The sequence below is a fragment of the Oxyura jamaicensis genome, chromosome 18 (assembly GCF_011077185.1).
Source record: "Oxyura jamaicensis isolate SHBP4307 breed ruddy duck chromosome 18, BPBGC_Ojam_1.0, whole genome shotgun sequence".
NCBI classification, from domain to species: Eukaryota; Metazoa; Chordata; class Aves; order Anseriformes; family Anatidae; genus Oxyura; species Oxyura jamaicensis.
In genome coordinates this window covers 5,639,879-5,662,220 of record NC_048910.1, presented here as the reverse complement: position 1 = coordinate 5,662,220, position 22,342 = coordinate 5,639,879, and the positions used below count along the sequence as shown (strand labels likewise).

The following is a 22,342-nucleotide window of genomic DNA, read 5'->3' as shown; positions in this document are numbered from 1 at the left end:
GGCTCAATCTGTGTCCGTAATACAAATGATGCCTGTAGCTACCCTGTTGACTTGCTAGCTCTCTCAAGTTCAGTAGATAGTCTTCTTGCTTGCAGCTAACGAACTCTCCGCATCCCCAGGTCTCCACCAAGTGCCACGCAGATAACAGCCGTCCTTCCCCATTCCTCGCGGGAAGTCCTGTATCTTGGCACAGAGAGTGGCAACATTTTTGTGGTGGAGCTTCCATCGTTCAGAGTGCTCGAGGACAGGACCATAACCTCCGAGGCTGTGCTGCAGCGGTGAGTGAGCAAACAGGCGCTGCTGGGTGGGAGTGGAATCCCACGAGCAGAGATCCTTTGTTCAGATGTCACCCCCAGTTACATACTGGGGCCTCGCTGTTGTGTTACTCGTTATCCAGACCTGCAGGACTTCTGTGAAACCAGCTTTGGGTCCTGGGGTGTGTTAAGTGACAGTTTGTGTCCTTGTCAACCCAGTACTGTCATTGGTGGTGCTGAGTGTGGGCAGAACCATGCAGGAGACACTGGGAGCAAATCTGCCACCTTGAGCCCTGTCAGTTGTGTACCTTTGCAGCTATTGTTACACATTAGCTAATTGCATTAACTGGAGCTACCCATTTACTTTTTTGATCGTAAGCAGAACCTCTAGTGCTGCTTTGTGCAGTTGAGGATTTTTGTCACTCTGGAGATTGAACTACTGCTGAAAACTGTCCTAGTTCATGTCCTAGTTGCTTCCTACTGAAACTTCCATGTTACCTTTACTTGGCAGGGGTTACGAGACAATAGGGCAGGCAATTCAGTCTTTACACTCTCAGGATCCAGTCCTGGAATGCATTGTAAGCTTTGGGGTTTCCCTTAACAAAATGGGGCTGGATGCAAGTTCATTGGCAGGTCTGGAGTGTTGGCTCACCTCAGGTTTCTCTGCTTCTTGATGGATTATGAAAATACACTTACTGTCTTTTTGTTGTTGTTGTTGCTTAATTTCATATACCTTAACTGTTGCTATAGTCTATGGGGGTGTTCCTGGAATAAACTTTTCTCTCTTTTCTCTTCCCCTTTTGTAGGGTACCGGAAGATTACTGTAACAGACGATCATGTGAATTGGTGGAAGCCCTTCGGGAGCATCCTAAGAACCCTGACCAGATCCTGATTGGATACAGCAGGGGACTGATTGTCCTCTGGGACCTGCAAAATAATAAAGTGACACACCATTTCCTTGGCAGCCAGGTACTAGCTCAGTCCGAAGTCATTTCATCAGGCAGGAAGAGCTCTCTCCACTTGGAAGACAAGTGGGTACAGGGAGAGCCAGACAAAGCTTCTTAACTAAGAATGCATCATTGTCTCCTCCTCTTCAGCAACTGGAGAACCTCTACTGGCAGCGGGATGGCAGTAAATTCGTTAGTTGTCACTATGATGGAAGTTACACCCAGTGGCCAGTATCCAGTGACAACAGGCAGCCTGAGCCTCTGGAGAACGTTGTGCCTTACGGTCAGTAAGTGAGGTTCAGTTGCTGCGCGTTCATCTGAACTCCAACTTGTTCTGAGCTTTTATAGGATATTCACAGTGGTTCTCCCCAGTGTTTTAATCCTGATGGCAAAATGCTGAACTGCCTTTTGAATGGGTGGTGAGCATAAACTAAGGGACTTCAGTCCAGCTTTTCCTTGGATTTTAATCTCCTTTGCATCATTGACTCAGTCTTGAACAGGAAGAACAAATTCGTGTCCCTTATGGAAGAGGGTGTTGGTGATTCAGCTCATTGGTTTAGTTCGTGTCCTGTTCAGCAGGAGTTGCTTGGATCTTCTGTAATTAATAGTGAGCTAAGTGTACTTTTGGTTGACCTGAGCAGTGATGAAATGATGCCTCTGATTTGCTGAAACACATCAAATGGGGATGACCTCATCTTTCAAGCATATAGAAGCTTCTAAAGCTCTATCACCTTTACATTCATTTCAGGAATGTCTGTGTTTTTAAACAATCCTTCCTAATTAATCAGCTTCTACAAAAGCGCTTCCACTCCCTGTCAGCCGTCAGCAACATAGTTCAAAAGTTCCCCTGAGTGTAAGCATTGCTTTGCTGAGGAGTACTGTGGTCAGCACGTCCCAGAAGACTTGTCTGATGTGGCTTGGTCTGGGGAGGTGGTGGTGGTAGTGTTTAATGGTCCAGGTGACTCTCCTTTTCTTGGCCACTGAGGTGACCTTGGTAAAGCAGGATAAAGAACGTATGTGACAGTGCGCTTCTTGAATCACAGTAACTAACTTTGTTCTCTTAGGTCCTTTTCCCTGCAAGGCCATCTCCAAGATCTACTGGCAGACAACAAAGAATGGGTAAGGTCGTGGTGTATCCCTTCACCTTGTGGTGTTGGCAAGAAGCCCTTACAGGGTGCCGTGTGTAATGCCCTAAGAGCCGTTTAGAGTAACTTTCTAAGATATTTTTTTTTTTGGTGATGTCTTTGAAATTGGGCTCGCTCCTTACTTCAGCATATGCCACTGTCTTTCTCTTCAGGCTTCCTTACATTATATTCCAAGGAGGGATGCCCCGGGCTAGCTATGGTGACCGGCACAGTATCTCTGTTGTCCATGGCAGCCAGCAAACAGCCTTTGACTTCACATCGCGGGTGATAGACTTCTTTATCATCTTCAGTTCAGAGCCTACTGCAGGTACGTGGCGACAGGCTATTACTGAAGAATTAAATAGCTGTGCGCTCATCTAGAAATCTGCTTGGTATAAGCAACATGTGAAATGAGAAGGAATTGAGTTGTTTGGGGACTTTTTGAGTCTCAAACAGAGTTTGCTATTTAAAAATGAAGTGTGAAGTATGGGTAGAAAGAATGGTCTGGTTGCAAATGCCATACATTCCTCAAAAAATTAAGCTACTCCGTTAATGAGAAAAGGTCTCTTAAGCTCATGTCTGTAGAAGCTGGACACTGGACATAACCAGGTTATGAAATCAGGATCAGAATATTGCTGTTTAGAAGCAGCACTTCAAAGGAGGCAGTAATTAAAAACAGAATTCACTCCCACTGAGACAGTGTTTCTTTTAATTACTACCTGGATTTATGAGTAGGGCTCTGGGTAATAAATCAGAGGGTGACACAGAACCAAGGGTCAGTATACAGAGAACTTACTTTACTCACTGCTGGTGAACCTGAATGTAAACAGTTCTTCAGTGAACAGCACTCATCCCGCAACATGCTTAGATTTTGTCAGATTTTAAATTCTACTTTGTTGCCTTTGCTTCCACTATACCCATATTTTTTTTCTTTTAATGGGATTGTCAGGAATTTCCCCAAGGACTGTTCCTCTTGTGCCCGTGTAGTTTTTGCTTCTGGTTAATTTGAAATAACTGAGTATAAAATTGCTATTTCAAGCTCCACAAATGTGCAGGATTAGAAGTTGCACCTAGACTTCTGCAGTTTGGCCTGAGCCCTTTTAGGAGCATGTAGGCAAATCTTCTGTGTTACTGAATCTTCCCAGGTTTTCTGGTTTGCCTAGTCGAGTAGTTTCCAAACCTATTTGTCTTGCACACTGCAAGCGGTGGTGGTGACAGCTCCCAGCTACACGCTGTGCAGCAGTAGGCATTCAAATGTGTCGATGCAGGTTGGCTCTCTCTGGCCTATTGTACAGAGCAGACCACAGATCCCGTGGAGGAATGTCTTGGGAATGCAGGCATAAAGAAACAGCTTTGGTTGTTGTTTTTTTTTGGGGGTGGGGTGGGGGGAGTTCTTCCCTACTGGTCTTTAACAGACCTTCTTATGTCACTGAAAAAGCAGCAACGAAACAGGCAGACGGTAACTGAGATGAAGGGCCTGTATATATTTGTTATTATAGACTTTACCGACACAAGGCTGCTTTTTATAAACATCTTCCAAATGTGCAGAACCTGTAAATCTAAACCTTCAAGCTTAATAATGCTATTAATCTTGAGGTGCTGTTTAGCTTCTTACCATTAAAGAAACTGGTTGCTTTTACTTTCTATGAAGTTGTCAGAACTGAGATTCAAGATGTTAGAACAAAGTCTTAAAGCTGAAAGAAAGCTGAGAATTCTTTAGTTAAGGGATTGACTTCTATTCATATTCAGGAACTGAATTGTAAGACCCTTTAGGAAGAAGTAACTGAAATTATTAGGTTTTAGATTTATACTTCCCAAGGATTGAAGTATCCAGTTAATACCTCTTCTAGTGGCTACAGCCAGGAACTGCTACAGGAAGCTGAAGCTGTTGCACTTAGACAAGGAAGTTTTTTACAATAAAGTGAGGTTTCTGTGGTTGACAAGCTTCCTTGTGGCTGATTGCCTAAGCTTAGTGGATGTACGTAGCTTGCCTTGTTTGCCCTTAAGCAGTCTTCCCTGCAACGGCAATACGAAGGTATTAATTGTATACCAAAGCCACTTAATTTAATAAGCACAAAGCTCATGGGTTGCAGCATGATGGTAGGTGGTGACTTTGCACTACCCTGAATATGCTGTGGAAACAATTTTTTAAAAAACCGAACCCTTCTTGTTTTCTATTACTTTTCATCATCATGTGGATGAGTGTATGTCAGTCAGCAAACAAACTAGTTTTTTTTATATTTCAGCAACTTAAAATAAATTCACGCCATAAGCAGTGAGCTCAGACATGTCTTTGTAAGGAAAGTATTATTTGTAAAACAGCGTATATGGCTAATGTTGGCAGTTGCAGTAATAGTGCAGGGCTGACCATGCCTAATGGAACAGGTAATGTCATACCTGTACTACATGCAGAAGTCCTGTAGGTAACTGTGAAAACAGCCCATAAGAAAGTAAATAGACTGAATATGAAACACTTTTTCAGGAAGAAACTGAACCGATTAGTGTTGTGTTATGGCTGTGGCCAGTCTGAGGTGAAACTTGGGATGTCTAACTAAGTGGTGTCAAGTACTAATTACTTGAAGTTAATTCTGCTGAGTGAACAGCCTTGGTATGTGCTTGCTTATAGACTTGCCTTCTTGCAAGTATATTCCAGGTAGTGGAACAGCTGAAGAAGGGAAATAAAAGTACAGGTTAGCAGGGAATGTCAGCGAGGAGCTCCTAGTTTGCATATGGCTCATGCTGTTTATCACCCTGACCCCTGCTGCTGTGACACGTTTACAGCTATACATTCATTTAAGTTTCCTGTAGCTTTGTTAATCATTATTGGTGTGAGCTGATCCATGCTTTTGGTTTTCTCCAACACTTGCTATTGTGCCTGTCTCATGTGTTACTGCAATACTGTCCTTGTAGGCTGAATTTCTCACTTGGTTTAATTCTAGTTACAATGAAAAAATCTTTACTTCTTGATTGTCAGGTGTCATCTATAAGATTACAGTAACAGACTTCTTTTGTAATCCTGCTTGATGTATAAATAAATATTGGATGGTATGGCACAACGTGCTAGCATCAGGGAGAACTGAAGAGTAAGAACTGAATCATAAACACTTGTCAGCTCAAGCAGAGAAGCATTCTGCAGGACCCAAGGCATTACTGGGTTTAAGCAGCTTAGCCTAGATGGACTGCGGTCCTAACACAGTACTAAATGGGTCACTGCTGGACTGTATGCATGTTTGTCCGCCCCATGCTGCTAATTAGCTGCAGATAAGTAGACTTCTGGCTGTATGTGTCAGTTCTGGTGAATATGTGTGTGTTATTTAGCCATGGATGTTGCTGACAATTTTTTATTATTCTGCATGGAATCCATAAAGAGGTGCTCTAACAGCCCCAGCAGTGGGGTAAAGAAACATGAATTTTCAATAAATGTCTTGATATCTGTCTTGGAATCTCTTAATATTAGTGCCTCAATGGGCCCAGTTAACAAGGAAGCATTTAGAGGTATTGCCAACAAAAACACGGTTCTGTAGAGCTCCATGATCGCAGTTTTCATATAAGCCTTACAAGAAGGTGATTTGTATTAACCTTGGATAGTCTTTTTTGGTAGCATTAATGAACCTTGTTTCTGCAGAGTTTGATGACCCTTCTGCTATGGTGGTGCTGGCAGAAGAAGAGCTGGTAGTCATAGACTTAAAATCCGCGGGCTGGCCAGCAGTCCATCCTCCGTACTTGGCTTCTCTCCACTGCTCAGCCATCACCTGCTCGCACCACGTCTCCAACATCCCGCTGAAACTGTGGGAGAGGATTATCAGTGCTGGGAGCAAGCAGAACGTTCACTACTCGAATATGGTAAGGCAGCTGTAAAGGTACACGTATCCCCGTGCATTTCAGGAGAGCACGACTGCTCGTCATGTGGGTGGTCTGCGCTTCTGACAGTGCCTGTGAAGGGATGAGTCCCAACAGACGCCATCCTGCCTCTTGAGAGGGCTGAGAAGGGCTTTTTCCCAGAGCACCACCAATGCAGTTGCTCTCGCTGGGGGATTAAAATGTGATATTTCTTCAGGCTTTGACAAGCCAGAAGGAAAGTCTGAGTGTTCCCAGCTGTCGGTGGTAACAAACTTCTTGTGCTGAAAGCTTCATGCTTCTAAACAGCTTCTTGAGGAAATGTGTAGTGTCTTCCACTAAAAAGCACAGCTGGTGTCAGAACAGGAATATCTAATCCAAACAAAAGCTAACAGCACGGACTGTTTCACTGCCACTTGCACTGAAGTTCATGCTCTCGTGCTGACCGCGTATTCTCTTCACACTGTCACCGCGAGGAAGTCACGGTCTTCCCTTAATGTATTTGTAGCCATGGCCGATTGATGGTGGCACCAACATAGCTCCAGATCCTCCTCAGAGGGACTTGCTTCTAACCGGGTATGTACCTGACTATTTAAAAAAAATGAATCAAGGAGCCCTTTCCACTTTCTCTTCTTCCTTTTGAAGCTTTCCCTGTAAGGTTGAAGTCTGCTTGTCTTGTAGAGAGGAGGCTGCAACTTCAGCAACCCAGTTTTGAGAAGTTGTATTGTCCCTTCTGTAAGACTGACCATTTCTGAGAGAGCTGGCTGCAGTGTCCACAGATGACCTGTAACGGTGCCTTATTTGTGTTTCTTAGTTATCCATTCCCCCCACAAACGCCAGCGTAGAAGTGCAGGTGGTGATCCAGACAGGTTCAAAGGGAACGATGTAAATGCAGAGCTCAATCTTGCACGTTTTGAAGCTCTTTTTTCCCCATCTTACACTGTTGTAAATCTTAAGAAAGAAGTTAGCTTGGACTCCTGTCTGTTTTGATCAGCATGAAAACAGATCCAGCGAGGCAGTGGAAGGAAGTAGCTCTCAAGAGGCTGCCTTGCTTTTAAGTATTTCTCTGGGCTGTTCTTCAGACAATTCATTCTTGGTGCAGCAAACTGTTAGAACTCTGTAGCCTTAGGTTGGATGAATGTTGCCAATTTTCACCTGGAGAACTAAGATTAGAGCCTATCCCCCCTGCTTTTCTAGTAACTGTGTTTTTAGGATGATTTGTTCCCTCTATATGCCAAGCTTATTTCCTTTCCAGTGCTTTTTGGAGTAATTTTAAATTCTGTACCGGTGTCAGATCACCAAGACCAAGCTGCATTTTGAGAGAAAGCCATTCTTTTCATTTTAAGCTTTATTTTGCCGCGGCTTGGGGGTTTGTACAGAGTGATTTAATCTTTGGCTATCTTATTTTCCTTTCTGTTTTGTCATCACCTTTGCGATTTGATGTGCTCCTGTATGATGTGTGCTTTCTATCATCCTCCCCAATTTGATGCAGGCATGAAGATGGCACTGTGCGATTTTGGGATGCATCTGGTGTCTGCTTACACCTCCTTTATAAGCTAAGCACAGTGAGAGTATTTCTCACGGATGCTGACCCCAATGACAATATGAACACACTGGGGGAGGACGAGTGGCCTCCACTCCGCAAGGTAAGCTAGCTATTGCTTGTGGAAGCTTTCAGAAAACACGAGCAGTTTTTGATTTGGGGCATAAGTAATGCATCTGTGAAGCCCACCCACTGTGTATTCTCTCACCTAGGTTGGTACCTTCGACCCTTATAGTGATGATCCTAGACTTGGGATCCAGAAGATCTACCTGTGTAAATACAGCGGATATTTGGCTGTAGCTGGCACGGCAGGGCAGGTATTGGAATATATCAGTCGTTATAAACCTTGTTTTTAATGCAGCTTGTCACAGTGCTACTTGGAGATGTGTTAAAATTGGAAACACTCATATCCGTAGTGGTAAATCAATCCAGTTGCTGGAAAAGTTGTTTTATTGTTCTCTGCTTTCTCTAATCTGTATTTTAGATTTTTTTCTCTAACACTTCAGCAGCTCTGAGAGGTGCTGTGGTTATGGAGCTGCTGGGGCCGCCAGTGGGCGGAAGGATTGCTTGAACAATAGAAGCTGTAGCAGAACTTCTCTTCCTTTCAGGTGCTGGTGATGGAACTGAACGATGAAGATGCAGAGCATGTTGTTGACCATGCTGAAGCAGATCTCCTACAGGATCAAGAGGGCTATCGATGGAAAGGTCACGAGAAATTAAAGACTCGAGATGGACCTGTTCGCTTTGAAGCTGGTTTTCAGCCATTTGTCCTTGTCCAGTGTCAACCACCAGCCGTGGTCACCTCATTGGCCCTCCACTCTGAATGGAAGCTCGTGGCCTTTGGTACTAGTCATGGTTTTGGGCTTTTTGACCACCAGCAGAAACGACTGGTCTTTGTCAAGTAAGTATCTTCTTTCCAGGAGGTCTGTGGTAATTCCCCTTTAAAGTTGGCATGGAACTGCTAACTGAGCATGTCACGAGAAGAGGTTTCTCGAGAGTAGTCAGTATAGCAAGAAGCCCTGCCTCGTTGGACTGTGTAAGATCTTCAAGAATATAAATATGTTCTTGTTCTGCCAGGTGTGTACGTCCTGTTGGACTCTTGGGAGTGATTGCCACCCAGTAGAAAGTGACAGTGTGCCTACTGTCTCAATTTTTTCAGATGTACACTGCATCCCAGTGACCAATTGGCCTTAGAAGGGCCACTGTCTCGGGTGAAATCCTTGAAGAAGTCCCTCCGTCAGTCATTCAGGCGGATCAGAAGAAGCCGAGTGTCCAGTCGGAAGCGACGAGGAGGTGGTGGAAATGTTTCAGAGGTGAGGGGCCCTCCTTTTGGGATGTCGTCTGTTCACAACTTGGAGCTTATAGGCTCCTGATTAACTGCCTAGAGCAGGAGATGGTTTGCAGTCTTGCTGTCTGTTGGTATGAGAACAATAATGCAACTTAAAATGCTGCTAGCTATTAGATAAATGTAGGGTTTTAGAGAAAATGTACTATGTGTAGTCAAACCTGTTATTCAGAATATATCTGCTCACTGGTATGACGTTGCTTTCAGTTTCGATTGCTGCCATTCTTACTATTTCACTCTCCTCCCTATCTATTTGCCTGACTGCCAAAATGTCTCCTCATCTTTGAAGGTGCAAGAAGCAAATGCCAAATTTGACCAAGACGCACTGCAGGAAATGGAACTGGCTCCCGTCCAGAGGAAGATTGAAGCCCGGTCTGCAGAAGACTCTTTCACTGGCTTTGTGCGCACCTTATATTTTGCTGACACCTTCTTGAGAGACAGTGAGTAGAAAAAGCATCTCTGCTTTCTTCTGAACATTGTTCTTCCTTCTGCCAAGCAATGCATTAGGTTCTACTGCCAGGAAATTTCGGCACCTTCTGTGTCCTACTTTGCATTGTGCCGAAAAACTAATATAGAACAAGAACATGTGCTGTCAGGCACAATTGTTACCTAGTCATTCTGTCTGCTGGCTAATCCAAGGCAAGTAGTAGTTCATCTTCAGGTGCAGCCTGTATGTATTGTTTTCAAATGCGATGGAATGCCATCTGACTTTTGAGTACGAGCTTTCCTTGTCTCATTGCTCTGAAGTTCATCCTTGACCCCAGCTTTTGATGTTAGTGCGGGTGACAGCAGCTGTGCATCAGAGCCCAAACTAATACTGTGCTTGTTTCCTCTGCTCATACATGATATAAAAACATGAAAACCAGATGCAGCAGTTGTGGTGAATGATGGAAACGCCACTCTGTTCCCTTCACTCACATGCCGTGTCCTCTATTCAGGGCTGCTGACAGAGACACCTTGGAAAAAGAAGTGCTAAGAAGCTGTATTTTCCCTGGCCAGTCTGCTTTGTTATAAAGCTTTTTAGGCTGCAAGGAAAGGGAGGATGTATACAGCTAGTGTGCTTAAGGAAAGCAATTATCATTATCCAAGGTTGTCTGGATGTGTAGCTCATGAGCCCTCTCGTTGCTCCAGGCTCCCGGCACTGCCCGTCCTTGTGGGCAGGCACCAATGGAGGTACGGTCTATGCCTTCTGTTTACGTGTTCCACCAGCAGAAAGGAGGATGGATGAACCTGTCAGGGCAGAGCAGGGTAAGTATGCTTCAAGAAAAGTGTCCTAATGAATCTGAGATACCACTTGTATAACCACGAGTTGCATGTCTTTAACCACAGAAGAGCAAAGTAGCTTAGTTACTGCAGTGTGAGAGAATGGAGCTAAATGCAGCAGTGTCTGCGATAAGCAGTGCTCACTACAGTAACTGAACTGAAGAGTAAGTGAACTCCATCGCTCTTCGATGTACCTTAGCTTCAATTCCCACTGGCTTCACAAATTTAAACTTGTATCAGCTGTCACTGAAGTTTGCCATCAAGCCACACTGCACATCTACCTTATTCTGACAGCAGAATCTGTTACCTTTATGTAATAATGGTTACTGTTTAACATGAATCAGTTGTGTTCACTTATCCTTTAAGAGCTAAATCTTCTTGGGAAGTGTTCCTGTAGAAAATTTCTATAGAAATGTTGTAGGTCCCCAGTTCTGAGAGGATGTGTGAGGCTTTAACATAGCATCTCTAACTAGACTTCTCTTTGGTTTCTTTGTTTTCTTGTTTACTTTTTGTCCTCATCTTGCTTCACTAGCCAAAGAAATTCAGCTGATGCACAGAGCTCCTGTTGTGGGTATACTTGTCTTGGATGGGCGCAGCACACCTCTGCCAGAACCTCTGGAAGTAGCACATGATCTTTCTAAGAGCCCTGATATGCAAGGCAGCCATCAGCTACTGGTGGTGTCTGAAGAGCAATTTAAGGTGAGTATCACCCAGGAGGGACATGTGGACTGCACGTCAAAGTCTGCTGAAGTGCTGAGCAGTGTTCAGCGGAGTGAGTGAGACTCGTAGGAATGTTTATTCTTCTGTACCTACATAATGCTCCCAGGACAGCATTTCTGTTCAGTACAGTCCAGAAATCAAGTGCGTGCTGACAAACGGGGTACTCAGCATAGTGGTGTGCATGCTGAACGTACACGTTTTATTCCTGTACCCTTTAGACAAGGCTGCCTCTGTTTTTTGGGAAATAGCTTTTGCTGTGGTTATTTGAGTGTAATGCTGTACAGAAGCAGCAATTGGTAGGCATTTCTATGAAGCAACTGAAAAGTTTCTTGTTTGGCATGCTAACCAGTCAGCGCAAAAGAGAAGGCTTTAAGTAGCTTGCTGTAGGCTCACCCTGGCTTTTTAAAACAGAAGAATGCACAGTTAGTGTAAACCCATTTTTTTCTGTAATAATTTATAGCCAAATATGGAAGGATTTTGAGAGAACCAGGAGAGAAATGCAGTTTGCAGCCTGAAGGGTAAAACTGCTTGATGTCAGAGACAGATCCTAGCCCTGACTGTGGCTGATTACTTTTTATCCCAGGAAGCCAGGTTGGCTCAGATTACACTTGTGTGTGTTTGCTGTGAATGAAAACGCTGTTAGAGGCGGGGGAGCAGCAGATGTCCTGGGGTGTGGCGGCTGCCACTGTGCAGGAAGGAGATGTCAGCGTTCTGTTTCTGTTGACAGGTCTTCACGCTACCCAAGGTTAGCTCCAAACTGAAGCTCAAGCTGACGGCACTGGAAGGCTGTAGGGTACGAAAAGTGACGGTTGCTAACTTTGGCAGCTGCAAGACCGACGATTACAGTGAAAATGACCTGGCTGTCCTGACTAACCTGGGAGACATCCAGATCATCTCGCTGCCCTTCCTCAAGTTACAGATCCGCTACCCTTGCATCCGTAAAGAGGATGTGAGCGGCATTGCATCCTGCGTCTTCACCAAATACGGCCAAGGTAAGAAATGCTTCTCCCACATTACCTCCTTCTGCTGTGTTAGAAACAGCAGAGTAGTGATTGTAGGGCTTAATGGTTAGAACTGGCTGTATACGTATGTGAGTATTACATGAGTTTGTTCTAGGTTTCTGGCCAATACCAGTTGCCAACAGGTACTGACACAAATCATCAGAAGTGAGTTTATTCCATTATTGTTAACGAATACATTGTTTTTCAGCTAACAGGTTGGATGTGCCCCAGAATTAGCTTCCATCTGGCCATCCTCCTGCTCTTTGGAGATAAGAGAATAGCTCTCTAAGCAGCGGGCATTGCAGGCTGCATTGTACCTCCTGTGGCTCAACACTCAAACTGCAAAGCTGGCATCCAACATCCTGTGGCTGCTGAAAGTTGATGTCTGCTTTTCAGTTCAGTGTTTGCATCTTTCTGTGTCCTGTGCTGATGCCTCTGAAGAGCAGCAAAGCAATCTTTCAGCACAATAAGTTACCCGGGCTGGAGGCTAGCCACTCCTTGGGAAACTGGGGTATTATCTTCCTCAGTGACTATGCAAACCCTTTCTGCCAAACAGAGAATACGCTTAGGTCCATGGTACTTGGTTTTGTTTTGTTTTGTTTTTTTTGGCTCACCTCTGTTTTCCTGGACTTCAGAATTGCTCATAAATTCACCATCTCCTACAGGTTTCTATCTGATCTCACCATCAGAGTTTGAGAGGTTTTCTCTTTCTACCAAATGGTTAGTGGAGCCCCGGTGTGTTGTGGACATGCCAGAAGTTTCAAGCAACAATCACATGCACACCAGGTCTGGCATGGAGAATGCTGCAAGAAAATCCAGGTAAAATCTGTAAAACTCACACATGCTGACTATGTCTGAGTATCGAGATCTGCTCCTGTCCTGTAGTTGATATAAACAAGGCTCTGGTATGAGTTCTTGTAGTCTGTCTCCCTTTCCAAGCTGTTAGAAGTCTTTTGATTACAACATTCCTGGATGGATAGGCATGAGGAAGCATAACCTCCCTGATGGTCTTCCTACTTGCAGTACACAGCAGTCAAGCACTGGAATTGGTGTCCCCAAGCTAGAGTCGGAACGTGTAAGCTCTGGCTTGCTTTACTTGTTTCCCAGTGATGTCTCTGACACCTGACTCTTGCATACTTTGGGGGCTGTGTGTTGCTGAAGAGGCTGAACCCTTTATCTCGAAGGGGAAGATCCAATGTTTCTCCACTCAGGAGCTCAGCAAATAACAGTAGATTTGATGCTCATGGAGGTCCTATAGGCCTTTTCTTTTTTTCCCAAAAGATCAGAGAGGTTCTCTGGTGCCCACAGACTTCGTTATCACCACTGTGTGCTGAAACCCTTACTACATATTTGCTCAGCAGGCTGTTTAGTTGGCACGCAGGGGAGCTTCTTAATGCCAGGAGTATTGATGAGTTCTTTGCATCCTCTGCCTCAGTGTTTGTTTTTCTGCCACCTTTTGTTTTCTAGGGGATCAGGAAGGAGTTCAAGTGACTATGGAGAAGATGGTAAGCACAAATGATTGCCCTTAATATAGCCTGGTGACAAGTAAACCCTTCAACATCTCTCCTATTGCTACAGTTGGTATTCCCTACATTAGAAAGGGGAAAGCAAAGAGGGACATGTGGGGAACACTGCGACACAGCAGTTGCTAGCTTGAAGGTAGGTTGCTTGTGGCAAAATTGCCTAGGAGGATAGAGTACAGCTTTTGCTGGAAGAGGCTGTGGGAAGGTGAAGTCTGAAATTACAGATTATACCTTTTGCTAGCTGAACTTGTCTTGCTGGTAAAAACAACTCCATCTGTGAGAGGCTTTAAGGATTAGTTGTGAAGCGTTCAGTGAAGTCAAAAGGTACTTAAGAGAAAAATATCCAATTCTGGTTTGGGTTTCCAGAAATGCATGCTTCATGAGAAGTGGAAATACTGTTAGATAAGTGTTTTTCTACTCTTCTATTTTTTAGAAAGAAAATCTGGGAGGCTAATGGAACATGCCTTACTCAATGATGAAAGTGAGTAAAGTCTTGCTGACAGGGCACCTTTCCGGGTGGGGGGAAAAAAAGTTGCTGGGAATTTTGTGTGTTCCGACACTCAGTTCCAAGGGATCTGCAATTACACCAGACTGGTAGAAATACTGGGTTTTTCATGAATCAGTAGAAGTGAGGGGTTGGACCGATAGTCATGCCCTAAGGCTGGGGTTGTTCCACATAGCTGCATTCACCACAGTGATAAGAGAAGTTCCAGTAGGACTTGTGTCAAATGACAGCTGGAACAGACTGTTCCTTTTGGTTCTCTGGTACGCTGGGACTGGCAATGTTTCCTCTGGCAAATGACTGCTTCAGTCCTTTATGCCAGCCTGTTTAGTAAAGATCTCGTACTACTGAAGAGGGAATGATATTGTAAGGTCCAACCTCTGTGGTGGGAGGCAGGATTTAGAGGCTGTTCAGCCGCCGGGAGGTGGAATGTGCTCGTCTGCTGTCTTGAAAGCAGATCTCCGCTGGCTTGGCTCACTGCTTTGTTTAACTCTCTGTTTTCCAGAGGTCCTGAAGGAGATCCAGAGTACTCTGGAGGGGGGCAGAGGGTGAGTATCAACTGACTGCTGTTCCTAACGGCTGGGGATGGCAAGGGAGGGCCTTTCTAGTGAAAGCAGGGGGATGTCCACCACGATGGTAGTGTTCCTTGTGCTGGAATCTGGTCATGTGTGTGTCCCGCAGACTATCGAAGTGAAAATAATGAGAGATGCAGGTTCTCTTTCACGTGTTGTCCCTTTACTTTTTTTAATGAATAATGCTTTGTCTCTTTCTCTCCGAAAAGCAGGAGAGATCACATTCCCACATCCCAAAGGAACAGGACTCTGAGTATTCGCATACAGGTTTCTATTTGTGTCAACCCGTACTGATCTAAGGGCAGGCCACACGGGCTTAGTTGGCCGAGGATGGGACTTCTGTAGTTTTAATCCTGTCTTGACACTGCCACTTGGACGTGTTCAGCATCTCTGCTCCCATTCTGTCTATACAGTAAAGCTAAACTACCACCATGGGTGCGGGGCTTTATCTTATCTCCCTAGAGAACTGATGTTCAGGTGACAGGGGCTACGGAAGTGGAGACAAAGGACTACTATTTGCAACGGATGCAGGAAGCTTGGTGGGATTGGTAACTGCTGGTGTCTAAGGATAAGTGACTGCCTGACATGCTCTGCTCTGCGCACTTCCTCTGGACACTACCTAATCCTGGTCTTCTATCAGCAGCTGGGAGTGGATGGCACGATACTGCATTGCGATAATGAATCTTCCCTTGTGTCATTGCAGGAGCTATGCAGAAAGAAATTTGGCAAGAAGTCCATTAGGACATGGACTAAGTAATGGAGGAGGTAGGTGAGGCTAAAGACCTTTCAGGCCAAGTGAAACAGCCAAAGGAAAGAGAAAGTAGAATGAAATTTCTTATAAGAATCAGCATATTTAAAATGGTTTGTGATAGTGCAGAACTCTGGTCTGAATTTTCAGGCTGGGAATCCGCTGGCTGTATCATGTAGTACCACTGTTCAGCACCTTATGTGCCACACAAGTAAATCTGCTACACCAGTTGTAAAGGAAGAGAGAAGAATCCTTTGAAGGTTCCTTTGTGATTCTTAATCTTACCATGAAACAATCCTGAAGGGTAGTCATTGCTCGCAGCAATAATCTGTTGGGACTTACTAAGGACTCTCAAATATATGGGTGCCTTCACTAAGCAGAACAGGACACACAGAATTCTGTGCTGCTGCTTTTTACCCTTTTCCCATTCTCTGGGCTTGAAAAAATGTCTGAATAGTGACCACAGCAATATGAGAGTCTGTATTAATTCTGAAAACCCATGGGCAGAATATGGGAGTAGAGGGAATGGAAGGTTATGATGTAGGAAATTGTCCTTCAAAATAAGCCCACATCTAGCGTAGGTGTGTATGTGGAAAAGATGCTTTGTTAGAGCTTTTGGGCCCAGTGAGAGTTCTTGTAGCTGATGGATTGACACAGGTCAGTAGGCCAAATTAGCTGTCAAATTCTGTTTTCAAAAATGGCTTTTGCTTTCTTATACCCCACAGCAGATTGACCAGAATCCATCAAGGACTTTCCTGGCATTGGATTGCGTGCCATAACACTACTGATTGGGCAAACCGTCCCTGGGGAGAGGGCATCATTGCTCCTGGCATCGCAGGCTACTGAGCTGCAACTTGCATGCATATGCATGCTTGCCTCTGCCTCCCCTTTTAGTGCCTCATTACACATCTCCTCTTGGAGCCCGCCTTGCGTTAGGACAGAAGTGGATTGCCAGGTCTGATGCACCACAAGCCTCTGAGTACATCTAACTTTTAAATGTTTGCACATTTCTCTTTTCTACTGGGCTGGGTTTTAAATTATAAATGTTACTGCCTTGGTGCAGGATTTTAATAAACGCACACTGTTACCTCCAACTGGTTTAAAATTATTTTTTTGTACAATTTTTAAAAATCATATGGGTATTTCAGTTTTAACAGAAACACTTTAGAAATTTACTTTAAAAAAACAATACATTAAATAATATATGCTAGATTCCTGTGACTGCTGTATGTGGTATCTAAATGAGTAACTTTGGTTTTTATTTGTTATGGTACTGTTAACTGGCTTTATGGATTTGAGTAGAATCTATTTTTGTAGACATTCAAATCAGAGGAAAACTAATTGAATTTGATTTTGTTTCAACACTACGTTGCTTTTTTGAAATAAAACTCTGAATTCCCCTTTGTGATCCTTGTCTGCTCTCATATCCTTTCTATCAGCAAATTTTTTGATACAGGCAACAGGCTCATGACCACTTACCTCTTGAAGAAGGTGGAGCTGTTCTCTGAGCTGCAGAGGCAGTGAACACTACTGTAGATTGTGTCCTTCTTAAGCAAGGTGGTTGCTTGGAGAAGATGCACATGGCAAGCAAGTTGGATATATCACAGTCCTGCAATTCGTACATCATCGTGCCAGAAAAGAGCACTGGTTCAGATCCCTGGAAAGTCACCTGCTAGCTTGTCCTGAAGTAACTTGGATGACAATGGCACAGAAGGGAGGAAAAGTTGATCTGGCAACACTTCTGTACTAGGCAGCCATTGGATTATGAATTGAAGCTGATGAAACTCCACAAAGACAAGTTTAAACTTTAAAATTTTGGTATAGAAGCACTAGTTTGTTCTTTTGTCCCTGACCTAATGCCACTTTCCTCTTTTCCAGCTAAGAAAGAGAACAGAGTATTTATTTCCTGTAACTTGCTTGTAGTACGATGTAAGTCAGTGACAAAGAAGGCTAAATCCTCCCAGGCTGTGTGCTGAGCTGTCGTCATTGGCATGCTTTGGAAACCTCTCTCTGGAAGCCCTCTTTAGGCTCTGTTTTTATCTTCTTGAGCAAGGCAGAGTGATCATTTATTTTCTAGAGTGCTAAGGTGGCACTTCCTATCCTGCAGGAGAACATGGTTGTTGAGTTTCTATTGTTCAGGTGAGGTTTCAGATGCTCCTCTGTCTAGGAGTACTGGTATCTCATTTGAGACCCAATTTAATAAGGTTTTAGAGAGCCTACCATCTGACTCGGCGGGGTCTGACAAACTAGTTTCCATTTCCTTATTTCTACTAGCTTCATTATTTCCTTGTCTCTGTTGCTGCAGGATTGCTAACAGAAAGGTGGCCTGCTGTTTTCCACTTCTTGTGCCAGATGTTGATGCTGCAAATTTATAGGAAGTTATGATTTAATCAGCGGTGTCTGAGCTGGTGTGATTATGTGCATTGCCCTGGTTGCACCCAGCTGCTCCTTTCTGCTCCTCACAGATGGACTGATTCTAATAACTTTTCTGAGTATTTCATTTGTTGGCAGGCTTGGGGAAAGTGACATGGCAGCACTGCTCAGAAAGGTCAAAGCAGTTTATGATGTCTCCCCTTTCTTGCCCACATTGCTTGAAAAATTAAATAAGTCCCCTATTGGACAAGTCACAATTCATACCCCTTTGTGAATTTGGTTTAAAAAATAAAACAAACTTTACATATCTGAGCTTCTCATTATTTGATTGTAAGCACAAGCCTGTCTATTACTGGGATTGCAGCTAAGGCAAACATAGGAGTAGGTTAGGTTGTGTGCTGAAGTATGGGACATTCTTACTAGCAATACTTATTTAAAAGCTACAGCTGAAGGATTCACTGGAGTAAGCTGCTTGGCTTATTGTTGCGAGTGAGGCATTAAGAATCCTTTATTAGAACTGCCATGCCTAAATGCAGAAGAAAGAAAAGGAGCAAAGCAGGAGGAAGACTGGAATTCATATGCTGTGTTTTCAATTGTATTCTGAGCTGAGGGGAGGGTGGAAAGACTCATGTGATATTCAGAATTAGGCTGGATTATTTTGTGCTGTCAGAAAACCCCAACCAAGTAAAATCAATGATAGGATGGGTTTTTCGTGAAGGACATGCTTTAATGAATGTCTGTAAGCAGACTATGAATGTAATAGGGAAAAAAAAAATCCCTCTGCATCTCTCCCCTTCAGGAATTGCCTTCTAAGTCTTGCTGTTAACATTACTGTGCCTGTCAGCTGACAGTAGTAATAATAGCTCATTTCTGATCAGAGGTTTCAGCTGCTGCCAAACTCTTTGAGTTTTGTGCCCACCTCTAAGTTTCACTTGAACTGCTTGTCTGGGATCCCTGTTAGCAGCTTGCTGTCTCCAAGAGCTAATGCTTAATGCTTGGAAGCACTCAAAGGTCTCACTGGCCCTGATTAACTTTACTGCCAGTCAGGCTTTGGCAGTGTTCTCGCCCTCCTGTGCTCCATGCAGTCTTTGGGATCTGGCATTGTATGGTGCCCCTTCACTGCAGGAACTGAGCTGCAAACAGTGGCTGCCAGTGCTTGAAAAAAATCCTTCTTATAGCTGTGCTGGCAGCATGTCCCCTAGCCCTTGCAGACCTGTTTCTCTGCATAGGGGAAAGTCTTGTATCCACAACTAAAGAACGGTCCAAATCTTCCACATCTGAATACAGATATTTGTACCTGATATAGGATGCTGTTTTACAGTAGCCTGTGTTTCAGGTCATATGCTTCCTTGTAATGTGAGCTCTTTCATAGGGTTGCATATTTAGTGCCCAAATTCACTGGTTCTAGAAAATCTTGGCAAGGGGCTCATTTTCAATAGTAAAGCAGACTTCTTCAGATATTTAGTAATTGCATCTTTGCTGAATTTGTCTAACAATTCCATAAAAAGTACTTTTCCTTCCAGTATTATGTTCTTCTCATTGTAGTCATAAGGCCTAAGGCAGGTCTGGTTAGTGAGAGAATGAAATTTTTTACAACTTAATTGGTCCGTTTCTTAGAATGTATGGTTTGTATCTATTGCAGCTAGAATAAATGTATGCCCCGTTGGTTGCCTGAATTCAGCTTGCAATGTTCAGCTCTTGGCTACATCGCCTCATGGATTGGGATGTTAAGAGGAGGACTGTGACCTGGAGTTGAATTGTCATGGGTGGTGAAGAATGAGACACTGTTTAGTGTGGAAATGTTCTTCTTGGAAATCCAACAGCCCTTCCTAAGGGCACATTTGACTTGGTGATCTCCCTCAAGAAAAGGCCGAGATTGTGTTGCAACTGTAGCTGATTCACTGAGGTAAACCTCAGTGGGAGGACTATGGATCCTTCAATGGCTGTCACAAGTTGTTGGTCACAGAAAACTGACAGCTGCAAGTCCACGTGATGGGATTATTTCCACATAGTTCATCAACCTCCTTAGTCATGATGGCTGTGGAGAGTTTGACAAGCTTTGCACATATAAGAGGACCAACAAATTCTTATGCTGTAGCAGAAGGATAGCCCTTGAGATCATCCTACTGTTGATTAATTTATGTCCCAGCTATTGTTTAGGTGTAGAAATGGTCCCTCTCTCTAGCACAGTGCTCTTACAAGCGCCTTGGGTAGCGGTTTCTGGCTGAGGAAAGGCCTTTCCTTTGTGCTGCGCCTGTGGAGATGGGCAGGCTGCAAAGGCCTGGCTCTCTCGGGTGGCAGCTGCAAATTCCACAATAATACTAAATGATTGTGGGTAGAGAAGATTATTTTCCCACCCCTAACTAGTTTACCCTGTACTTAGTCTTCCCCACAGCCTGGGAAGTAAGTTACTGAATTAAATGCTTTTCTCAGCATGTGTGGTCGCCTTCCACTGACCGAGTGTAGCTGCAATGCTGTGTAGGCTTAAGTCTCAGTAAAAAATTGAGGCCCTCGGCAGAGGGTTACGTTTCTTCCCTTTAAGCTGGATGCTCTGCAGCCTACTGAGAGGTGAGTCTTCATTATTTTTGATGTTTTTCTGTCATGATGGGTTCCTAGAGCTGAAGGGCCGAGCCTCCCTTCTCACAGCTGCTTGTGGGGTACCCTGCCGTCTCCTCCCGCTTTGCAGGAGCGAAAATTTCGGCTTGGGTGCTACCCACCCCATTCCCAGTCGCCCTCCCTGGCGACCCAAAGGCTTCCTCGGTCTCCTCAGGGCGAGACCCGGCATTTTCCAACCCTTCTGCCCGGCGGGGGGCGGCAGAGGGCGCTGCTGCTCGGCACCGCCATGGCTGCTGCTGTGAGGCGGCCGTGCCCACGTGCATGGAGGCCGCCGCGCCGCCGTCTAGAGGTAGGCAGTTAAAACATTTCTCTCGTGATAAACGAGTAACGGCTGCGGAAGGCCAGAAAAGCCCTAGAATGCACCATTGTCCCCTAGAAAGTGAGGCTAAAAAGTGTCCCGGGTGAGTGGTTGCCCCTGCTGAATGCCTGCTGAGCTTGGTAGAAATGCACAAAATATTGTGCCTCCCTGCTACTTCACCCTCGAGCTGGGCCTGGGTGTTCAACAGAGAGTCAAGTGATGCTGTTTCTCTTGTTGCTTCTGGAGCAACTTCTGTTTCACCACCTAAAATAAGACTGAAAACCATGAAGCAGTGTGTGTGGGAGGTGGGTGAAATTCAAGTGAGCGGTCTCTTCCACCAGCAGCCCTGGTGCTGAGAGAAGTCAAACCCTGAAAGGTCTGCCAGGGACTCCAGAGGGACTAGTTTTCTTGTAATGAAACAAGACTCTGAACAAACTCCTTATTCTCCTCATGTATCTCAAGATATTTTTCTAAATGTTGACTGAATGGTGGGGGTGGCAGGAAGAGAGCTGGCCAAAGCACAACAAAAGCTCTTTGCACTTATGGCCTGCTTCAGGTGAGAGGAAATTAGCCAAGAAGGTACTTAAATTACCACACTACACACCTTTTCCTCAGCTAAATAAGTAAAGAGTACTGCTCTCCAGCACTTTTTGGCATAGCTTTTGTGTCCAGAGTTAAGTTATGTTTAAAGATGCCTTTTTGGTGAGGGTTAGTCTTCAAGATGAATAGTCCTGAGCACATGCTGGCAGCAGCTGGGGAGAATTCCCCTAGGTAGGAGGGACCCATTTCTTCTCTAGGAGAGCCCAGCCTGTGCTTCATCCTCAGAAGATTCAGCTCTCACTTCCTCCTATAAGCTTCTGTGGCAAATGAGTCTGCGTCTTGCGTGCTTATTCCTAAAGAGTCTTTGAATGTTGTTCACTTGTTTGAAGTCAATCTCCTGTTCTCTGCTTGTGCTTAGGGCAGTGACTTCAAAAAGAGATGCTTGGATTCTGCTCACACTCTCCTCAAAGGGAATTTAGCTTTATCAGATTACTGTGCCGAGCTCTTGAAAAACAGGCTGAGCTCTTAAACGTATGTTCTACACAAGGACATCTCTGAGCTGCTGAATGCCATCTCAAAGTCAAATGTTACGGCTCAAGTCTTGATAGAGGTAAGAGTCCAAGGAAGAGTACAGGGACTACAGAAGTTCAAGTAAAGGTTTAGTGTTGCTTTGGGAGAACTAGGTAGCTTAGGTAGTATATTGAGTTGAAAGCAGTTTAAGCTATTGCTGAGGGAGCTTTATTTCAAAATCCGAGGATTATTGGATGTGGAAGTGTCTGTTCTTTTAGTCACACAAATTTGGTGGAAGTATTCTTAAAGGGTCTGGTTATTTTACAGTTATATACGTCCTGCTGTTCTGATTCTAACTAACACAGATAAGAGCAGATGAAATGCAGGTTTGTAACTAAAGGAGGTATGATAGTCCCCAACTGGCTATCTGTTAAGACCTGGTGGTATTTTCCTGTACTCATTACAGGAAGACATTTTGAATGCTAATGAACAGTGACGAAGACTTTAAAGAATCCATTTCAAGGAAATTCAGTTAGGTCAAGTTAGGCCCATGAGGCACATTTTCTGAAAAAAAAAAAAATAATAATAATTAAGCACATTGTGTTAACCACCTACTACAGAAATAA

General features: G+C 44.3%; 1 protein-coding gene across 8 annotated transcripts in view; it reads left to right on the top strand.

The window, feature by feature from the left end:
* Positions 1 to 16,787, top strand: part of LLGL2 (LLGL scribble cell polarity complex component 2) — a 33,719-nt gene extending 16,932 nt beyond the window's left edge. For 3 of the 8 annotated variants that reach the window (XM_035342310.1, XM_035342302.1, XM_035342309.1), the window contains exons 6-27: positions 120 to 278; positions 1,061 to 1,223; positions 1,352 to 1,484; positions 2,266 to 2,320; positions 2,499 to 2,653; positions 5,951 to 6,168; positions 6,671 to 6,738; positions 7,655 to 7,808; positions 7,918 to 8,022; positions 8,314 to 8,606; positions 8,865 to 9,018; positions 9,340 to 9,490; positions 10,182 to 10,298; positions 10,846 to 11,012; positions 11,761 to 12,025; positions 12,700 to 12,853; positions 13,502 to 13,539; positions 13,991 to 14,038; positions 14,565 to 14,607; positions 14,844 to 14,898; positions 15,335 to 15,396; positions 16,105 to 16,787. In XM_035342310.1, coding sequence (XP_035198201.1) covers positions 120 to 278; positions 1,061 to 1,223; positions 1,352 to 1,484; positions 2,266 to 2,320; positions 2,499 to 2,653; positions 5,951 to 6,168; positions 6,671 to 6,738; positions 7,655 to 7,808; positions 7,918 to 8,022; positions 8,314 to 8,606; positions 8,865 to 9,018; positions 9,340 to 9,490; positions 10,182 to 10,298; positions 10,846 to 11,012; positions 11,761 to 12,025; positions 12,700 to 12,853; positions 13,502 to 13,539; positions 13,991 to 14,038; positions 14,565 to 14,607; positions 14,844 to 14,898; positions 15,335 to 15,388 — 2,749 coding nt within the window. In that variant the 3' untranslated portion in view covers positions 15,389 to 15,396; positions 16,105 to 16,787. Of the gene's footprint in view, positions 1 to 119; positions 279 to 1,060; positions 1,224 to 1,351; positions 1,485 to 2,265; positions 2,321 to 2,498; positions 2,654 to 5,950; positions 6,169 to 6,670; positions 6,739 to 7,654; positions 7,809 to 7,917; positions 8,023 to 8,313; positions 8,607 to 8,864; positions 9,019 to 9,339; positions 9,491 to 10,181; positions 10,299 to 10,845; positions 11,013 to 11,760; positions 12,026 to 12,699; positions 12,854 to 13,501; positions 13,540 to 13,990; positions 14,039 to 14,564; positions 14,608 to 14,843; positions 14,899 to 15,334; positions 15,397 to 15,529; positions 16,077 to 16,104 lie in introns of those variants that run through there. The other 5 variants (XM_035342303.1, XM_035342304.1, XM_035342308.1 and 2 more) reach the window with 5 other exon arrangements.
* Positions 16,788 to 22,342: the final 5,555 nt, after the last annotated feature.